This window comes from Pyxicephalus adspersus, chromosome 2, assembly GCF_032062135.1.
Source record: "Pyxicephalus adspersus chromosome 2, UCB_Pads_2.0, whole genome shotgun sequence".
Taxonomy (NCBI): domain Eukaryota; kingdom Metazoa; phylum Chordata; class Amphibia; order Anura; family Pyxicephalidae; genus Pyxicephalus; species Pyxicephalus adspersus.
In genome coordinates, this window is record NC_092859.1 from 138,256,510 (window position 1) to 138,278,758 (window position 22,249).

The 22,249-nt window shown below is 37.9% G+C and overlaps 2 protein-coding genes across 3 annotated transcripts in view; one reads left to right on the plus strand and one right to left on the minus strand.

Moving 5' to 3' along the window:
• DENND4A (DENN domain containing 4A) overlaps nt 1-16,398 on the plus strand; it is a 75,007-nt gene extending 58,609 nt beyond the window's left edge. The window contains 13 exon segments of the mRNA XM_072402618.1: nt 624-737; nt 1,112-1,252; nt 3,114-4,216; nt 4,525-4,729; nt 4,815-4,909; nt 6,471-6,646; nt 8,902-9,006; nt 9,149-9,341; nt 9,756-10,010; nt 10,241-10,358; nt 12,322-12,484; nt 12,732-12,796; nt 14,065-16,398. Coding sequence (XP_072258719.1) covers nt 624-737; nt 1,112-1,252; nt 3,114-4,216; nt 4,525-4,729; nt 4,815-4,909; nt 6,471-6,646; nt 8,902-9,006; nt 9,149-9,341; nt 9,756-10,010; nt 10,241-10,358; nt 12,322-12,484; nt 12,732-12,796; nt 14,065-14,201 — 2,870 coding nt within the window. The 3' untranslated portion in view covers nt 14,202-16,398.
• A 1,407-nt stretch (nt 16,399-17,805) lies between these two features.
• Nucleotides 17,806-22,249, minus strand: part of SLC24A1 (solute carrier family 24 member 1) — a 35,764-nt gene continuing 31,320 nt past the window's right edge. For both annotated transcript variants that reach the window (XM_072402615.1, XM_072402614.1), the window contains 3 exons: nt 21,003-21,092; nt 19,060-19,226; nt 17,806-18,469 (listed from right to left, as the gene is read on the minus strand). In XM_072402615.1, coding sequence (XP_072258716.1) covers nt 18,220-18,469; nt 19,060-19,226; nt 21,003-21,092 — 507 coding nt within the window. In that variant the 3' untranslated portion in view covers nt 17,806-18,219. The remainder of the gene's footprint in view (nt 18,470-19,059; nt 19,227-21,002; nt 21,093-22,249) is intronic.

Below are 22,249 nucleotides of genomic sequence, written 5' to 3' on the forward strand. Positions count from 1 at the left end.
AAATCATTGGCATTTGAGAGTAGAATATTTTTTCATATCAATATTGTTTACAAGGTGGTTAATGTTTTTGCCTACTGCCCCCAAAGTACTACACAACACCCAGGCAGCTGTGTGCAAGACCCTTACTGTATCAGCATAAACTGAACCAAACCTAAATGACCAGTCCACAAGACTTCAGTATTTTTGTTACTGGAACTATCTAATGGTTTCCTGTTGTAACTCTGCTAATTTGTCTGCCCCTGAGTTTCCATATGTATACACCTGCACAGAGGGTTTCATTCTGCCTGTTAAGTTTTTTGTTTACAGTAAATTAAAATGATTGCCACTCCAGTGGAAATGTGAAAGTTCTTTTGCTGAAGCAGAAGTATTAGTGAAAGTAGAACCAAAGATATTTTTCCCTGGGGTTGCTCAGAGATCTCAATGGGTGACACCGCTCACCAAACTCCACTGATGTGCGACATTTTTTGTTCATTTGACCATTGAATGCAGTAGTGGGTCATTTTATATCCTTTTTTGTGTGATGTTGTAACATAGACATCCCTAAATTATGATAAACTAATTAATAAAAAAATTGGTAAATTTATTTGTAGTATGCTGGTCTAAACCTACTTTGCTTGTATCAGGTGGTCAGTCAGATCTGGGATACAGTTCATTATCCAAAGAGGAAGTTCGCAGAGGGGCTGTACATGATATACAAGAGGAACAAGAAGACTCTCGAGGGAGTGACTCTAGCTCTTGTAAGTATACAAATACAATTACCCCTATGGAAATTAACTGTATTTGTATGTAGGGAGCTTTTCATATTTTATGGTACTTTCTGCAGGCACATTCATACCAGCAGCACACATGCATTACTGAATTCCCCGCATTTTTCAGGAAATCAAAGGCTTTTAAGAATCAGTTTTATATTGAAAGACCATACAAATGCTTTTTAGTTTTCGAAAATTCGTGCATTTTTTTTTTTTTTTTTTTTTTTTTTTTTTTTTTTTTTACTTATCAAATAGGTGTGCTAAATTACTTCAGTTTAAAGGTAGGAGGTACTAAAATAAGTGATGAACCTTTTTATTAGGAGACTCCTTCTAAAAATATTTTTAATCTGTTTTCTACTCAGTGTCTGAATCAGAAAGCTCTAAGGGCAGTAGAGATGGCCTCCCACAGCTGCTGAGCCCTATTTCTGAAAAAGTCACAAAACCGTCCAACATAGTACGGAAAGATGGCAAAGTAGACAGCATGGCTGGCAAAGTTGTAGACAGTAAGTAGAAACTATATGATGATGTAAATCTGAATATGCTCGTTTTATGAAGGGTAGGGCAGCAAATCTATCCTAATGTAATTTATCACATTTACTTTTTAGTTTGTTTTCTGACTAATCTTTGATCAGCTTTAAGACTTGGGCTATGTACACAAGTCAGATGATTATCACTTCAGGGCTAGAATCTCACGAGACTCTGACATGTGTACAGCGCTTGTCCAATGTCATTCATGGATCCATTCTGACAGATCTATGAACGACTGCAATACAAGTTAAGGGTGGGGTGCCACTTGCTCGTTCTCCCCCCTCCCCTCTCTATAGAGCAGAACGGCGCTGTATGTACAGTGTACAGTGCTCGTTCATGCATCTTTCAGTCTTGTCGTTGTAAAGGATTGTGAAAGATCCTTTCCAAAGAAAAAAGTCTTACGTTTGTCTGTAGCCTTAGTCTCTTTATTTGGGCTACAACTCCTCTCCCCTGAACATATGAAGGAACATTTTAACAGACTGAGAAATTTACCAAGTTACATTGCTCTTACTTTTCACACATGCATTAAAAGTCTGCCATATAGCAAGTATGGCGATCAGGAAAAGTGCTAAAGTAGGTTGGCAGCCAAACATAATGCTCTTTCATTTAAAAGGTCAGTAGTGGCAGCAGTCATGTTTTTCATGATATGCTTAGTTAACAAACTCCTCTGCTACCCAATTTAAATGACACGTAGAAAACTTGTGTGGGAAAAATACTTCTTTCAAGAAGTACTCCAATAAATTGTTCTCTAAAGTTGTGAGAATTGTAAGTGTAATGTGTGATATCCACTTATCACTGTGCCAAGGTAAGGATGCCACATGGGTAAGTGTAAATAATGCATGGCATTTATATCCCACAGTACCACAAAACATGGAGTTCCTCTTTAATACAGCATCTCAATATAGCTATGACTGTATGTCTAAGCATTTAAAGCAGAAGCTGAATATCTTCATAATGTGTAGGGGTGAATCAATCCAAAACTTTTCCTTTATGGCAACTGCTGCTTTAGGGCAAGCCCAGCTTTGCAACATCAACTAGAGATGTGCCAGTGAATAATTCCTTGGTTTATTCCAGGCAAGAAGATAAGCCAGGTTTTTTTTCCCCCTTGCAAATATATTTACACTGTCTTTAACATACATTTTTCCCTACTATATATACTGGAATACCTTGTATACCTTGATATATGCAGTGTGATTCACTATAAGGTAGCAAGTATCATAAAGTGTATCAAACTGCAATAGTAAAATAGTAAAATTACTTTGAAAATGCAGATGCAATATCTATTGGCCCATTGCACATCCCAATGAGGGACTAATTTGTAATGTTTAGTAGGTATAATGGGCAGGATAAAACCTAACTTTTATAAACCGTTGATTTTACTTAGCACTTGGGATTCTGGGAATAAATTAAATCCCACGGACATGGCATGTGAGTTAAATCATTCTTGCCTACACAATCAAAATGGCTCATTTAAGACTCCGTGAAAATGTTGGCCTAAGAAATAGATAGATGAGTTTAGTTCTACTTTCAGTGCACTTACTTAAAAAATACCTGTTTTTATGGTGGTGCTTCCTTGTTGTCCAGACAAGCAATGAGTAGGCTTCCTTCCTAACTTCAAATCTAATTGCCCTTCCTAAAGAGGAAGTAAGGGAGTGATCCATCAATTTCTCTAACAAGAAGGAATGATCATGGAAATGGATATTTGTCTGCCCTTTTATAGTACTTCTGTCACTGGAAAGATGTCCCTGGTACAGGAAAATGATCCTTACTGTTTACAGTAACATACTACTGCATTAACATATTCTCAAGATCCATTTTTTTCTGTCTTAATTTCAGGTAACTCGGCAGGTCTTCTTTTTTCACCGGGTTTTGAAGACGCTAGGGAACGTGAAATATACCAAAGCTGGAGTTTACGAAGAAGACACAAAAGTGCTATGGAACCTTCCTTAAAAAGTCAATTAGAATGGGAATCCAGAAACAGACACTACAGTGGAGAAAATCTTGCTGTACTATTAGGTGGAAATGCAGGAGAGACCGAGCCATGAAAAATACTGGATAAATTGGGTGCTGATGCAAAAATACTTAGTGGAGCCTTCAATAAAATCATCCCTCGCCCAAAGACCTTGGATATTAAAAAGAGCTCTCTGAACAAAGAAATTACAAGTGTGACCAAGCAGTGGAGTGATGATGACTCGCCAGTTGGAGAAGAGGAGTATGGTGACAAAGTAGATTCCCCAGTGATTTTTGACCTAGAAGATCTGGACAATGACACTGTTGAAAACAAGCCATCTAAATCCAGTTACCCAAAGGCATTGTTAAGAGAGAGAAGCATGAGTACAAGCTCATCTGCATCAATGTTTGTTGCCAATCCTGTGGAAAAGACAAATGTAAAAGTTGGATTAGATCCTCTATCAATGCTGGCAGCTGAGACTGGTCAGGAAGAGGAAACTGAGGAGGCGGTGGATAACAAAGGCCTTCTAACACCATCTGCTAAAAGGGACCTAGCAGAGGAAATCGAGATGTACATGAATATGAGCAGCCCATTGACTAGCCGAGCCCCTAGCATGGACTTGCAGAAAAACACTTCTGACCAGTACAAAACTTCTAAATCCATACCTCTCTGCAGGCGTTCCAGTCTCCCTTCAACACCGCCACAAGCACCCAGATTAATAAAGTCAAAAACTTATCACTCAAAGCCGGAGGAGCGACACAGAGGTCGTCTTTGGTCCTCTCCAGGATATGCTGCCAGCAGTCCACAAGCAGAACACCCTCCAGACTCAGCCTTAGCCTTAATGTCTCCAACATCCTTTAATTTTGATACACTCCTCACACCTAAGCTGGATGTACTAAAAACTAGCATGGTCTCTGCTGGAAAAGGTGTTGCTGAGAAAGCCACAAAGTGGTACTCAAAGATCACCAACTATGCTGGGCCCATAAAAGTGAGTTCTATACCTGAATAAAAAAACATTTTGTGGTATGAGGTGTTACAAGTTTCTTTAGATTTTTCTAAAATTCTAAAATTGAGCTCTGATAGTTCAAAAACAACGTCTATTGAATAAAAGCATGTCATACTTTTGCAGCTTGTTTAACTGCTTCTGCATTATGAGATAGAAAGGGGTAGTGTTCTGCATTTAAATTTTTTCATGCTTTTAATGTTTATGAACTGAATTTTTTATTTTCATAGCAGATGTGTCTGCCTTATTACATTAGGGACAAATCCTTGTTTTTTTTTTTTTTTCTTCTGCAGGATCAGAATTCTGACAGAGCAAGCCTATCGTCAGGTGGAGCTGGAGATATAGAATCCTGCTCCATCAATGAAGATGACTTTGAAGGCATCACCTCTCCTCGTGACAATGATCTGTCTACTGGCAGCAGCTCAGTGGGAATGAGTAGAACCAGTTTGGAGAGTAACACTTCCCAAGAGGGAACTTCTAAGCAGCTCTACCACAGCGGTGAGGCTAAAATAACAAAGATATCTAGTGAAGAGTTCACATAGATATACAAAACACAACATTAATCTCTTCTTTTTGATCCTAGGTTCCCCTTCCAGAACATCACAAAACTACAAGTCTGAGATTCTATCTTCCTGCAGTTCCAGTAGTTCCAGTGTCTTCCAAAACTATGCTATGGAGGTACATTTTTTTTTTTTTTTTTACACATTTGCCCGCAAGAGAGGGAAAGAAGCTTCAGGTGTAGGGTGCAACTGAAAAAAGTACATTCCTCAATGTAAGAGAGAATCTAAACTCCCAAACCCTAAATAAACATGGGAGTGCAATATTATACTATATATAAAATAATCTATCAGTAGGGAACATTCCCACCCTTGACAAACATCAGTCAATGTTTCCCGCTGTGTACATTAACAATTGGGTTTCATGGTTATTAATGTACACAGTGTAGATTGTTTTCATTTGCTGATGGTTGTAAGGTTGTGGATTGCTCCCTTCTGTGTTAACTCCGCACAGCTGATAATTTACAAGCATCCAGCTCATACACGATCCATCGCTCAATTCACCTCTCTGTTTGCCTTACTTCAACAGCACTGGCACAGATGAGGGGGAACATGTATTAAAGAAGTAATCAAAATAAAGCCCTAATTACAATATATAGCAATGACAACAAGCCACGTAAATCTAATAAATTAAAACCAGAACAAAATATCCAATTAAAAACAAAGCGGATTGTGCACATATTTGGTACATTATTTAGACCCTAACATATATTTTTTGGTAATTATATCCCCTCTAGGAATATCACTTATGGAAACAAATTTCACTAGAGGTGAAACTCTATTCAAGGGTTTATTCATATATGTCATTTAATGCATTTCACAAAACTTAGGCTGCTTTCTCAGGAATGAACAATAAATATTGAAGGGTTCATCACTTCCCTGCAGATAAGGAGTGTAGGTTGTTTATTTGCACACAGTCATATACCAGAAAAAAGGAGCAGCAGGTCCGAACAAACACCCCCTCTGTGAAACTCGTCGAATGACATAACCCTTGAATGGAGTTTCCCCTCTAGTGAAATTTTTCATAAATTATATTCCTAGAGGAGATATAATTACCAATATATAAATGTTAAGGTCCAAATAATGTACTTCTGTACTGTGTATGTGCACAATTAGCTTTGTTTTTAATTGGATATTTTGTTGTGATATACATTTTTTAGATTTAATTAAGATTTGTAGAACTTTTAATCAAAATTCTAAAATATTGCTCTGTGATTGTCCTGCTTTTCTGAACTCTCTTGTTCATACCTTTTTCTTAAATGAGGAGGTAGCCAAGTGCCAAAAATCTGAATTTTTAAGATAAACTATGTTTTTAAAAATGTATTATCTGTAAATTACTCGCTAAAAATAAAATAGATAAAAAAAAATAACAAAAAATAGATAATAAAATAATAAAAAAGTAGATTGGGATTATTTGTACTTTAAATTTTATAGGTACATATATTTTTTAGTATTAAGCATATTGCTTTGCAACCTACACATATCACGTGTTACATATACTCGTATGGATAATATAAGTATGATTATTCTTTTTAAGAATTTAAGAGTTCTCCATATATGTAGAAGCTCTTGCTTGTGTCATTGTTGGGAAGGCACAGTATATTAATATAATCTGTCATTCTGCTTGTGAATTGTATTTTCTAAAAAGCAGTGTATAATAAGACCTGAATTTCTTTCAACAGGTACTAATCTCTAGCTGCTCCCGCTGTCTGACCTGTGATTGCCTTGTCCATGATGAGGAGATTATGGCTGGCTGGACAGCAGACGATTCAAATCTTAACACCACTTGTCCCTTTTGTGGAAGCGCCTTCCTCCCCTTTCTAAACATTGAGATCAGAGACCTGCGCCGCCCTGGTCGGTAAGGAGATTAGTACATTATCTAATGACACAATTTTCATTTTTTGTCTTTTAAAGAGCATAACAAATGTGAGTATATTTTGTACTAAATTGTAATGTTCAATAACAAAAAAAAATTGTATCCGGTGTATATATGTTTTGAAGACAGTTTGACTTTCTAGACCACATGTCTAATAATTTTAAGGGAAGTAAGCATATGATAGAATATTATAGAGGTACTGTATATTTATAAAGCAGTAAATTTGGCCTTCACCAAATATTAACTGCATGTGAATGAGTCACTGCACCAGGAAACTAAAAACCTAATAAATGTTTGGTAAATGTAACATTCCTTTATTTATAAATTTTAGTTTGCTTAGCATCCACCCTGATTTCCAACCACCTTGTAGAACTCAATCTTAACTCAGAACTGCAAAACAAAGAATGAGGCTATTGTCTTTCATTATATTGGATTCGATTTATTGATAAACATATCTGTAAACAGTCTATACCACTTTTTAACTAGTCTTGTGGCACAAGCACTTCCAGCAAAAGGCAAAGCCAGGTCTTCCTTATAAACTATACTACCAATAGCTTGGCTAGGACTCTACCTATTGTAATAGGACAATAAGGGATCAGCAGCCCATTGATCATGCTGTTCTCTCCCTAAGCTGTAAGCAAAAGGTTAGACTTGACAGTGCTGCAAAGCTTGACTGGCTTAGCGTGCTGTCCTTCCCCCTCCCAATACATTAAAAATTCTTCAATACGTTCAGATGTTGTATTCATTCAGAATCACTGCAAGTACAAAAGAATACATGTTAATGCTGCCTTCTCGATTATATTGCTATCCCAACTAGTGTTGTCAGTTTTGCTCAGTTTTTCTTTAAACTACAAAACACCTCCTCCTATGTTATAAAGAACTGGACAGGGCTTACAATCACAGGGATCTCAGAGCAGCAGAATGACATAACCCACTGGATTTCTGGCAGAAGCCCACAGTACTGTAGTTGTTGTTTTTAAAGAAAACAAAACATTAGAAATTGTTTTGGTATTGGGGAAATGTACTGTATATAGTTTTATTTCTTATCCATAGTGGGTCACATGAAGCCGATACCTCGGGGCTATACTGACACATTTCGGAGGTTTGGACACTGGCAACCAAAAAAACATTTGAGTGAAAGTAATGTCCTAAGCTTGACATCGCTTATTTATGACCCTAAAGTTTTGCCCCACATGACTTTAGCTTCACAAGCAAGGTATCCATCCTCCTCAAGAGACACAATAATTGTTGTTCATTCCTATTTGCTCCTTGTACTTGTCAGTCTGGTTTGGGTCATTTAGGACATCAAATATCAAATACCCTTTTGTTTTATAACCCTCTTCCTGTATATGTTGTCCTTGCTCGGTCCTTACCATTCTCACACTTATGCAAGTGAGCTGTTTCTTGTACACAATCCAAGTATACCCTTGTTCCAACAAAACTCTGGGAAATGCAGCTTTTTACACTGTGAATTCTCTCAGGTCTAGTCAGTTGAATGTTTCAGGGACTTCTTTGTTCGCAATGAACAAGAAACAAAAGAACTTACTAAGAACTGTAAAATATTTTTTTTTCTATCCATCCAAGGACACAGAAGTCCTTTCTTTTTGAACTGTATGTTTGATTCTGCTCTCGGCACTTGCTAAGGAACTGAGACTTGTTAGTAATAGAATTAGTAACACTAAGCTACAAGTTTCCTGGTTGCCAGTGTTAAATTATCCAACAGCAAAACCCAAAGGTTTCAGATGTCTGTGTCCCTTAATTGACTGCCATGGTAAGTTACAAAAATATTTTTCTTTTATCCTGGCATATCTTCCTTCCAAATAGAATTTATGCAGATATGGTCACCTCTAAAAATGACATGTCCAGAAAGTAAAGGGTAACTAATCATAAGATGAAATCGTGTACAAAAACAAGTTCCACTAGCTCTCTCTAAGCTTCTATGCTGTCCCCAGCTTCCTTTCTTTTCAGGAACAACAGTCATGTTCTTGTCAAGGCAATTTCTTGTATGCCCAGCTTGCCACCATCCAGGGGGCAGAGTCATCAAGCAGTTTAGACATTAATGGATGCTTTTTATGTGTATGTTGATGTTGTTGTAAGCAGCAACAACAATTTTTAAATATTATTTGCCTGTCAGCATATATGCAGTCAAAGTACACATGGTCGTTATTATTAGGAGTGGGTTTACAATGCAGATGTCCAAAAATTTACTTTGAGATGTATTATCTTTACTGTAACAGGTACTTCTTAAAAGTCAGTCCATCCACAGACAGCATGCACCCTTCAGGTTGTCAGAGGCCTAAGTCTGCAATCATACCCCCAGCTTACTCAATCACTCCATCAAGGTAATTAATGATATTGATTGTGCCTTTTTTTTTTCTTGTGCCTTCTGTACTTGGAATACAGCAGCTTACACCCATTATTCATCTTACAGAGTATCATTATTCATAACTGTATTCACCTGAGCCTAATGTTTTATTCTTATAGCAAAGGTAGACTGGAGAAAACCAATACCAGAACTATAGAGATTCCATCTGGAAAGAGAAAGACGGATCCAAATGAATCTGCCTGTCCTAGTCTTCCTGTAATGAGAAGTATCAGCACTTCAGATGAGAAGTCATCTTGTAATCTAAGTCATGTTTCCACAGGCAGTTTACCCACTAACTTTCAGACACCCACTGTAAGTAGTCAGGTGTGTGTGTGTGTGTGTGTGTGTGTGTGTGTGTGTACGTACATTATATATATATATATATACATTTTTTCTGAAAAGGGAGGAGGACTTAACAGACTACTGCTTGCTTGCGTCCTTGCTGGTAGAGATTTGCATCCATTGCTTTGAGCTTATTTTACAATGCAATCAAAAATTAACAGTACTTCTTCATCAGTTAGCAAGCTGTGAGTTGCCATCAGCTAGTAATAGGAATTTTAAGCTGAGTATAGTGGCTTTGTCTAGTTATAATGCACGTCAGAATGAATATTAGGATATAAAAATAAATGGTTCATATGAAATCCATAATGAACTTGGAATCATACTGTGATAAATTTACCTGTGTCTGTATTTGTCTACATTTCTATCTTTTGTTATTGACAACAGGACTCGCGAGAGCTAGACTGGAGGATGTCGCATCCTGAGCCAATAACTGTTCCTTACCTGAGCCCTCTTGTAGTTTGGAAAGAACTGGAAAGTTTACTGGAGAATGAAGGAGATGCATCCATTACCATTCCAGGCTTTGTTGATCATCACCCCATAGTTTTCTGGAATTTGGTGTGGTATTTCCGGAGACTGGACCTTCCCAGCAACCTGCCAGGATTAATCCTCTCCTCAGAACATTGTAATAAGCATTCAAAGGTGAGTTAAAGCATGATCTAAGCAATGATCAATGGTCAGTTTTTCATGTATCAGTAGATAGTTTTGTTTAAAGGGGAACTAAACTCAGAAATTACTGTGACCAGAAGATTCCTTTATTGACATGTTTATATAGTTCAGCTTTAATTTAGAGACCTTATACAAATCATTGAACAGGGTTTGCCTGTGATTTTCATTCTTTTCATTGTTCTGTTTTTTTCCCCCACCTCTAGATCCCTAGGAGCTCAATATCAGAGGACAGCAAGCATGTTCTTATTCAAGTCTTGTGGGACAACCTCAAACTTCACCAGGATATACGGCAGCCACTTTACATTCTGTGGAACACTTTAAGTAAGCCATTCTCTACTTTTACCTGATGGTGGGCTTCTCTCTAAATTCAGAGGTTGATGATTATTAATCTTATTTTCTACAGGTCAAAACTGCACAGTAGTTTATGAGAGTGAGTTCCCAGTGTTTGACTATATAGTGATCTGTGTCTGTCTTTGCATGGCTACATTTGCCCTGGAAAAGTAATGTGTGTTATCTGTCTTGCTGGTACGAGCACATACTCCATGCACCCAGCTATTCTCACTGGTCCTTTTATGTAAAGGTGGCTAAGAAAAAATAAAGTTTGTGCTGTCTATAGAAGTCTTGTTTTACCTTTTCTTGAAACTAAATTTAACTGGTTGGTTGCTATAGGAATAACGGTTGTGCCTTTACCAAATTTCATATGTCAGGCCCATACCACAGTAAAGCGTTTTTTCTGTTAGATTTGCAATTGCCAATAATTACCCTAAATATTGAATAACACCCTATTCCACTGAAGAAATTCCGCATGACAGTGTTGAACCCAGAAATATTTTTAAGCAAGGTGAGATGAAATTGTAGATGGATGCCAGCCTCTGTATTGTTACCCAGCTCATCTGCAACCATCCTAAAACGGCTGTGTGGTTACCGATAAGTGCCGACTGGTGTGCCCAGCTAAAAAGGGCTGGGGAGAAAACTGCATGGTATTTGTTCATATCCAAAACCTTGAGAATAAATTGTGGTTCCTAAAATAGACATATCACAGAATCTTGTTATTGTTTTAGAGTCCAATCTTTTCTGTGACCGAAGCCTCCTTTTAATGATTTGTAAGCACACCATGGACAAACGGGGAAAAAATGTCTTGCAGAACTTGGGTTCTGTAGGTGGCAATGCCTATGTGCCTATCCTGCATGCATGTGTGTTAGTGCTCCACCTGTTGTAAATCACTGTGTGCCAGACTCCACTCTGTGCTCTTCAGGTTTTCTGGATTTCCTACATGAGTCCAGTTGGGTCAGTCAGTGGTTGATCAAGAAGTACTCATGTGCTGTTGAAAACCTGCATGGAGATCGGGATGTGAGAGTTGTGTTTTTGGTGTTTTGTATGCAATGTTTGCATTTCGTTTTACTGTTTTTTGCTTTTTTCTTGCAAACCCTAATCTGTGCACAATAAAATGTCCATAACTTTTTCATATTGCTTTAATGAAATATTATTTAGTCTATGATGCCTTAAAAGGTCTTTGTTGCTGAAAATTTGTTGCTGAAATCTGATAGCAAATGCCTAGATGAGCAACCAGTGGGTGACTGTAAGTGTTCCCACCTATCATACACATGCCATTATTCTCAGATCATTAAATACTCCAAAAAAAAAAAAAAAAATACCCAGGGGAGATGTATTCGTTATCATAACTTCTTCACCCCTAAGGTAATACACATGAAATAGTTTTTAAGGTAGTAATCTGTATACCTTCCAATGATCCCCTTATTTCACCCAACAATTATTATATCATGCTTGTCATCTTATAAGCAACATTGAGCAGATTGGGTGCATTCATCTGTGCAATACAGATGTCCCATTGCAAGGTGATATTGCTACACAAGTCGGTGTTCAACCCAGAAAAATACTTTTAGCTGGGTGGGAAGAAATTATAGCTGGATGGCAGCCCCTGTATTGTGATCCAACCCTTAAGTAACCACCCAAAAACAGCCAGGTGGTTACTGAAAGTGTCAGGTGGTACGCCTGGCTAAAAGGGGCTGGGGAGAACACTGCAAGTGTTCTGAACACCTTCATATTGTACATCAGGCTTAATCTCCATGATTTATCGTTAGACATCATTCCCAGCAAATTACATTGTATGTGTTTTTAACTTTAATATTTTTTTTTTCTCTTGGCGGGGGCTGTATATATCTTGGTAGCTTGACTGAAGTATGATAAGCGGTTTTTACATCTTGCTCATGTTCCTATTGTCTCTGACATGCACAGTAATGGATGTTGTTGTGTTTGTCTGCAGCCCAGGAACATCCCTTGGCTCTTGCACAACAGAAGAAAGAAAGAAATGTTGATCAGGAGCTCCTGCAAGGCTTAGTGAAGAGCATCAAGAACAACAACGTTTATGGGCCCATGAGCCAAATTCTCGAGTCCCTGCAACACAGTCACAAAGAAACACGGCAGAGGTACTGTAATGATTAGGAGATATTTATACCTTTCTACTTGTGACTCCAATTCCATCTTGGAAGCACTGTACAGAAAATAAAATAACATTGCAGTTTTGTCCTGTTTTTGTGGACAACAAAGTACACATAATAGCTGGAAAATTGTGGCTCCGTGCAATATCTGTTTGTAATACCATCGAGCTTCACTGAAGTGTATGATGAATATTTGTATTTTTCAGATTTCACTAATGTTTTCTTTGCTTTGTAGGAGTCTATACAGAGAAATTCTCTTCCTGTCTCTTGTTGCCTTGGGAAGAGAGAACATTGACATAGGTGAGATTTGTGTTTTCTAATCACTTCATACATACTGCACAGAATATTTTTGGATGTGGTGTACTTATGTGAAGGTGTTTTATTCCAGTTATTGAGCATGAAAAAAACTAGAAATACCAGAAAAGCAAAAAGCTTTTATAAGTGACATTACTATGGGGCTCATTTGTCTAAAGGGTAAACGGGCTTAGCCAAATATAATAAAGCAGTGATCAATGAAAAACATCACCACTCTTTTGATCACCATTTAGCATTTCCTACTTAAAAAGATGGATGTTAAAATGGAGATCCATAATGTTTGTGTCATCCATCTTGTTTTGTAGTGTGGTACCAGTAAGCAGCCATTACCCTTACATTTCTAACAGTGGCAATAAATCTAGAAAAAATTGTGGTCAGTACTACAATTAAGTGCACAGAGTTCCTGTTTTCTAATTTAGGGTAATTAAAAGGCAGCAATCAATCACTGATCACTGATTTCATTTTATTAATGTGGCAATCTGAAATGAAAATGAAGTAAAAAAGTTTATTGCCCCTTTTAAAAAATCTAGTTGTTAAATCTGACCTAAAACCAGGAAATTTAACTCAAAGCAGTGTATTCTAAAATTTAAAAATGCTGAAATTATTCTATGTAACCAATAAATATTTTACATACGTAACCTCATCCCAAGATTGGTCTGTTTTGTGCACCCAGTATCAGACACCATCAGACTAAACCTTCTAATATATAATTCTGATAGTAGTGTTTCTGGGAACGAGAAGATGACACCCACAAGAACTCTACATTCCTATTCATGATAGTTTGTATTGATCCTTTATAGCAGAGGTAGGCAAACTCTGGGCCTTCAGGCCAGATACAGCGGTTCTGGGCTAATGCCCCCCTGGGCGATCCGGCCTAATCCTGGCTGGCAGGGGTCGGCAACCTGCGGCTCTTCAGCCTCCATGGTAAGCCTCCCTTCCCTATTTAGGGCGGCCGGCGTTAACACTTCTGCTGCTGGGGTAAGGGGACATTCCCTTTCCTCCGTGTGCATTGTGGAGGAGAGGGATTTCCCTTCAGGGGCGTTCCTGGTGGGGGCCATCAGCGCGGGACTCAAAAGAGTCCGGCCTAGTGTGCCATCTTGACCTCCTAAAATGGCCTATTAGCCAAAAAAGTTTGCTGAGCCTTGCTTTATAGAATAGTTTTTCTTCTTCTTTGTCTGTGCTTCTCTTTATTCTCCTATCTCATATATTAATGTTATATTACATACTTGCTACCTGTCTGCTCTCTTCTCCAGATGTATTCGACCGGGAATACAAAGCTGCTTATGACCGGCTGAGCCCTGAGCAGGTGAAGTGCACTCAAATCTGTGACCGTCCACCCAGCACAGGTGTCACAGAATGCAGGAGGACCTTCGGTCAGCCGTTCCTCTGAGTGTCTTATGGTCCTTCATCATTTTATGGTGACAAATGGCAGATCTCGACACCTGTGTGTCTATTGAGATCCAGCATTGTGAACAAGCAATACGGCTAGAAAAGTCCTGCGTGAGAATCGTGGTATAAAAGGCAGGATAGCCTGGCCTTTTTTATGCTTGAAGTTCAGGTCCAGGAAGACGAGAGATCAATATCATTCCGAGTGTTGTAGTTTACACAGAATATTTATATTTAATGTTATCAAAAAAAATCTTTGTGTAAAATAGGTATAAAATGCCTAGTATGTCATGGTTTTATTTTATTTTCTGACAGGGTACAGAGTGGAGAACGTGTTATGAGCCGTATGTTGCTGTGCCCCATTGGTGGGCTCCTTTTTATTCTTTCATCTCTTAAGTTATTTTGGCTACTTAACACTTTATTTGAAAAAAAGAATCATTTCAGCCCATTTTAGTTAGGTTGGGAGCAACCTTCATACAGAAGCTGCCAGCGGATCAGAAGATTTGCGGTTCATAAGCAGCTTCAGGTGGCCTCCATTTTTTTTTTCTTCCTATAAATTATTTAAACTTTGATCCCTTTATTTCTATGTGTTGGATCAGCAATAAAGACACTAAATCCAAACCCTGCAGGGATATTGGATTTGAATGATGCAGAAGCTTTAGCTGTGATGGAGGAGACCCCTCTGGAGCTAACAAGGCTAGGGTGGCACATATGTATCGACCTCCAATTTTTTTTATTTTTTTTTTTATTTGTCCTCCACATTTAATCTTTGGCATATGTCCCATGCTTATGAGGTACAACAAATCAGTTGTTATTCTTCCATGTACAAATGAGGCAGTTTGTATAATGTGAAAACAATCATGAACAATAATATACTATGGGCCTGAAACATAAATGTGAAATCCAATTGGTTTAAACATATTTAATGCTGGTTGTAAATGCCGAACCAGCTAAATTCATGTGAGCACTTACTGGAAGAACAGGCATGGACTGCCATAGCGGGACAGTCATTGGCAAGGAGTACTGTTACTTTATCTTTTTTTTAATTTTTTTATGACTATGGCTAAACTGGCGGTGTTCAACGATGAACAGCTATGACCAGATGACCCGACTGTTGTCATTTTAGATCATTATCCCAAAACCCTCAGGTGGCTTGCTGTTTACATTATTATTGCTGATCAGAAATCTGATGTATTTAATCCTAGTGCACTTAAACCAATGCTATTACATTCCCAGTAATAACGATACAGATTATATTAGGTCTTCGCTTTGCACTATAAATGCTGTACTGTAATAGCGGTTAAATAGTTGGAAAACACAGGTTGTCTGTGCAATAAAAGTCCCATTGTGCTGTGCTAGAATATAACACAATTATCCGACCCCATACTTCACTTCTATACTGTAAGAAATAACTATTACTGACATTCCCTCAAACTGGACTAAGACCAAGGAATACTTTACTCCAGACAGGGTTCCCACTTATTTCATTCTTTATTAACTCAAACCTGATGGTACTATCCAGTCGTGTATATTCTGTAGATTTGTAATATTTCCAAAAAAACAATTTACTGAGAAAAGATGGATTTTATGATAGAACTCCCTTTTATTTTTATGTTCAGAGGCTAGTTTGGTCGGACATTTCTATTTTAAGATTCAATGGTGAAAGCTTATGGCGTAGTGGAAGAGAGTGCAGCCGCTTTACAAAGACTGATATGAAGAAAACTGGAGTCAAGGTGCAGCAGCTACACAGGGCATCTTGTCAGGATTCATCATTTGACCAATACATGAAATCTTATGGACAACTAATCCACTTTTGCTCCAGTTTTATTTCCATCGCTCTTTATAAAGTCTATTTTTAGACAGGGTAGGTAGGCAGATTTTAGGCATGTTGCTGAAAGGCATCATGGGTGATGTGGTTCTGTTTCAGTGCTGTGGTTGCCTATACCCAGCATGTACTGTACATTGACAAGCAGATGTTATATAAAGCAGAGGTGAGCAGTTTGAGTCTGCTGTCCTAGAATCTACAAATCCCTTTTTGGTTTACAATTGCTTAGGCACTGCCAGGAACCGAATGTTTGTACTGTGAGAAACAGTAATTCTGAAATTGGTTTACTGGTGATGTGTATAAACTGTTCATGGTTGTTACCATGTGACCTTTTGTTATGTTGCTTTTATTTTATTAAACGTCTTTTAAAATTGGACTGTTTTCTTTTCATTTTTTATTACATTGATTTTAAAGCATTAACATGATGTATTCTGAATGTGATGGTGTGCATATGTATGTATGTGATCTGTCTCCAGGACAAGAGGTCATTAGAGCTCAACTCTACCCTTCTAATCACTTCCCACCCTTAGTTCACATTCTCCATCCTAAAGAATTCTGCCGTATTTAGACCTTACATGTCATCACCCTCGCTATAAGTCACAAGCCTCTCCTGCAATTGTGGGAATATTCTGACATTCCTTGTCATATACCCTATGGATATCCTGAATGGTGGGCATATATGTGGGAGCTGTAGCAGTGCTCACAGTGAAAATGTGGTATAGCCTTTGTTCTGCTAGGATACAAGGAAGAGGTGGGGACATTCCAGAAGTTATCAGTTGCAGTCTCTGTCTGTCTTGGGGAAATACAAAGTTAGGACCCGATGCACATTTACCATGTTAAACTGATCATCTATGTGCAGTTATTACATATCAAGGGGTAACAAAATAAAATGTATAGTGATGGTGTATGTTTTATTTGTGCTCTCATTACACAGGGCAGCTTTGGCACTTCGTGTCTAAAAATAAAGTTAGTACCCAACAGCTAATTGGTATAGTGAGCTAGTCGTAGCGCACTATAATACACAGTTATGCATCTTTCTGACTATAAATCAATTATTTTTTCCTGAATTTGATCGACCAGAATTCGAAAGGTTGAAAACTTCAAGTATCTGACGGGTTTTTCAGACCTCCTAAACGATCTCTTTGATCAGTTTTTGGAGGATATTGACAAAAACTTAACTTTATTAATTGAAAGATTTATATAGTGATTGATTTGATTTTCAATACATTGCAAACCAAAGAATAAACTGCATAATTTGTTGTGTGTGGCAGAACGATCTAATGATTTCAGTCCATTGTTAATATTTATTTGAAGCAAGTCCTTTGAATAATTAAATGAGAATAATGTATAGCAAACTTTAAATCAAACCAGTAAAGACCTTTTACCACATGAAAAATCAAGTTCTTTTGCAGATTTACCTCCCTGCGCTGTCTCACGATTACTGATATATATAGTTTGGTTATATATAGATAGCTAGACTTATATAGCCTTCAAAAATAATATGATCATAAAAGAATCACCATTACAATGGTTTAATTTAAGTTTACTTAATATGTTTAAAATTATCAACTGAATTCACATATTTCTTGGCAGACATGTCTAATGGTGGTGGTACAGGTAAATGTTAAACAAGAGCATGTAACATTTGTGTGCATAGTCCAAGCCTCAGGCTGGGTACAGTTCAGGGAAGGAATGCCTAGGCCAGGCTTTCTCAATCTTTTTACCCCTGTAATACAAATTTGAGGTCTCCTGGAGCCCCTGCTTAAAAAAAAAAAAAAAATATTGACGTTGCACTGGTGGTCAATGCAAAGATGCCAACCTGTACAATGGTGGTCAGAATGGCCCCATACAGAAAGCTAAAAAAAAAATAACTGTATTATACTGATTACTCTTTCAGGTGGCACCAGAGTTCTGCAGACACCAACAAATGGAGGATAAATCAGCCTCTGCTCAAGAAACCTTGTTTGAGAATGGCTGGTCTAGGCTAAATTGTAAGAATCCTTTTCCTAGTCTGGTATATTGCTAGCTACTAGGTAAGTTAGCAATATGTGTATATAAAAAAATAAGAATAAGAAAATATATTTATGACTGTGTATACCACACGTGTTATCACTTGATGATGACGGGACAGTTGATGGATGATGACCTATGCTTGGCGCAGTAAGGTGTTTATGGGTTATAGGTGCTGTGGATGGGCTTAAATAGACACCGGGCACACAATGATTCTGTCCTCCAGCATCACACTGACAATTACAAACACAAAGTACAGTGTGAACATGGTGAATCCCAGAAACTTGTTCATTTTCCACTTGCAGGCAGCGATGGAGAATATAACAAAGAGAAGCATGAGGAAAAGAAGGACAATGGCGCAGAACAGGCCGTTGCTGCTGACTGCCACAGGGCTGAAACCATTAAACATCGAGAACAGGAGCCAGGGGACCGGTAACCTGCCAACAAATAAGTGATACATTGATATTTGTTTAATAGCGGTTCGCAACACCATTGTCTGTATTCCCTGAAATATAACAAAGTTTCATTCTGCTGCTGTCATCTTCTAGCAAAGTATTAAATCTTATTTGGTTCCTACGGTGCAGTGTATAATGGACACAATTTAAGCTGAAGCTTAATCTGCTTAAATTTTACCTTCTCTGGTTCACGCTTTGCTATAATTAAAATGCTAGTTCAGGGAGGGGGTGGTAGGGTGCTTCCTGGAAACAGGAAGCTGTGGTAACACGAATGTAATGCTAAAGAGGCACAGAACTACATCAGACAGCATCACTATAGGGAACAAGATAGATACAGGCACAAGGCTGTGAATTATATGCATTTATTCTGAATACCCCAAAAACATATGCAGTTAAGTTAATTGGCTTTCCCCTAAAATTGACCTAAGACTGTGGTAATGCTATATGACTATGGTAGGGACATTAGATTGTGAGCTCCTTTGAGGGGAAGCTAGTGACATGACTATGGAATTTGTAAAGTGCTGCTATAAGTGCTATAAATACTGTGTAATAATAATAGAAAAAATACTCACCCTACAGTGATATCAAATATGTTGCTGCCTACAGAACTGGACACAGCCATATCACCAAGGCCTTTCCTTGCCACTATGACACTGGTGATAAGATCGGGGATTGATGTGCCAGCAGCGAGTATGGTCAGTCCCATAATTTCTTCTGAAATGCCAATGGTTTCACCCACCTGGTCAAAAGACAGAACAGATAGTAGCAGATTTCTTCTATATTACTATAGGGGAGCAATTCCAGGCAACAAGTGAAACCAGTTAGTGAACTTTTAGTGATGTCAGAATGTAATTTTCTAACACTGACTGGTTGTAGCCAACAGTGATTCCTGATGCAGAACTGACTTGGGGGTCCCATGGTGTGGCACACATTGCGACTCCCTATGTCCGCCCCTGCTGACACAGAAGGAGGAGAGGACCATGCCAGAAGAGCTTAAACTTGATTCCTTCCCTCTCAACCTAAATCATTGTGGGTTTAGCTTTCATTAAAATAGAATACATGCATACTTTGTAATGGCATGTAACTATACATAGAGAACTTTATGATTTTAAAGAAATTATACAGAATTTTCAAGATGTATAGGTTTCAACAGGACAGAAGTCTCCTGCTTGCTGATATAAAAATTCTATTTTAGAATACCATCATTTACTCATGCAAAATATACACTGATCAGAACATCTGGAGGTGTCCTGTGGTATCTAGCACATTAGCAACACAGTCACACTGACTGCCACCCAGCCTTCTTCCTAATATGCATTCTGCTGTCATGTCTTCCCTAGGTAACATATATGTCCCTAGAACACATGATTTGTCAGACCATGCCACCTTCTTCCATTCATTCTATCTCTCTCCTGATGCCTGCCTCCTCACTGAAGCTTCATTTGATGGTAATTAGGGTTCAGCATGGGCACACTGGTTTGCAGCTATGCAGCATCATACGTAGCAAGCTGCAATGTACTTTGTATACTGACACCACACCACTGACCAGCATAACATTTTTCAGCAATTTGTACTTTAGTAACTCTTTTGCAGGATCAGACCAGACAAGCTAACTTTCCCTTTCCCTCATGCATCAATAAACCTTGGTCTTTCCTCTAGTTCCTTGGTTGTTCTTACTTTGACTCCCTTTGGCATATACTAACCATTGCATGCCAGGAACACCCCTGATATGCATTGGTGATGATCTGAAATAGTCTTCTGGCAAACACATTTATAAAAAGAAAGAAGGATGTGATTTGATAGTAGATAAATATTAGATATACATAATCCTAGTTCCCATTATAGGGATGGTGCCAACCCCATATAATGAAAAATAAGAAAACCCTGAAAATTATTTTTGGCAAATAATTTGTATTCAGTAATACATTCTCATAGAATACATATAATACATAAATATATAATCTCATAGAATACATATTTATTTATACAAAGGCATACAATGCAGGATCATGCATTTGATCCAGTTCAAAGGTCAATCAGGTTAGCACTAGACAAATAAAAAACCTGATGTGAACACACACAATAAAATGTGTATCTACTGCAAGTCCCATAACGAACATAATATTCTACGCGCAGCTTTGCAGACCTAACGCGTTTTGCCAAGTATGGGCTTCTTCAGGGGTAGCTAAGGCCTTTGAACTGGATCAAATGCATGATCCTGCATTGTATGCCTTTATTATATGTATTCTATAAGAATTTATTTGGACTTTCCATGCTTGCTTATTTTTCCCTCCTCCCAACACATCAGCTTCAAGAAGTGTTAAAATGATGCCTAAACTATCCAACCCATTAAAATGTGCTGTTGTAGCATGGTAATCATTGTTGTAACATGGTAATCAATACTAATAGGGTGATTATTATGTAAAAAAATAAGTTAAACATTTTTTGTTGTTCATTGAATTAATATATTAAAGAATACTTCAGTAACATTCAATATATTGTGCTGTGTACTCACCTGATGTGCCCACCAGACCATGAGATATGAGAAAATAGCAATCCACATAATAGAGCCCATAAAGGTGAAGACAAAATATTTCCTTGATTTCTAAAAATGAAAAATGATAAAAAGTTTGGAATTGTTACCTATTTATTCTGTAAAGTTGTCAGGGATGATGTTAATGAAAGATTATATTTCCTCTTGTATACACAGAGCATTAAAATACATAAACTTCCTGGATCAGAGTGTAGTGAGTGTAACAATGTATATTATAATAAGAGTTTGTTGACTGGTCAGGTTGCGGTATGGCTATCGCTTCCTTATGCCATCTGGCTGCAGCATTGAAGGGTGCCTCTGCACAGTTGAATGAAACCTGGTTTTACTGGTTGACTTACAAACCTCTTCCTTGACCACAACATGTAACTTCTACCCATGGCAGTCCCATAAAGAATGAATGGGGGAAGTGGTGAGCAATTACAATTTTTACACATGTGCCATGTGAGTGACCAAGCAGCTGGCTACCAGCCTCAGGAAGTTGAGTCACTTGATCCTGACGCATGTCTAAACTTAGCCTTACTTCTATTCTCCCAATTATGAACTTTTCATGTAAAAATAAAAACTGGAACCCTTCTGTCAACCAAACGTAGTCCTAAAAACCAGCATGAAAATTTCCCCAACAACCAGACTCAGAACAGCAAGAAGAAAAATGATGAACCTCTTTCTCCCAACTACTTATTCATTCAACAATCGGTGCTTTTGCTTATGAAGCTTCCATTGCCAATCATTACCAGGAGTCAAATTCTTGACCCGCTGGTATAGGACTTCTGAGGTACTACAAAGAATTTTCACATCTGTATCTGGAGTGTGCTGGACGTGCCAAACTGAACCAGGGACCATTCTCCATATTTTTTTTTTGTCAAGCCTCAAATTGACTTTTTTTTGGTCTGGGGTCTGCAGAATAATTCATGGCCACAAGATCCGCTCTTTCTTCTTTTTCATCTCAACCCTTTGTCTTATAAAAGATATAAAAAATGTTTTACTTATTCACTTAGTTAATGCGGCTAAGCTCTGTATCTCTCTACTTAGGATAAGTCCCTCTACCACTGTAATGGTAAATTTACAGTGGTTTGCCAGAATGAACAAGATCATGCACATGAAAGATCTGACTGCAGCATTGAAGGGCTTCTGCACAGTTCACTAAAACCTGGTTTTAATTGTTGACTTACAAACACTGTCCAGAATATAGTTCTGTTATACCCGATTAT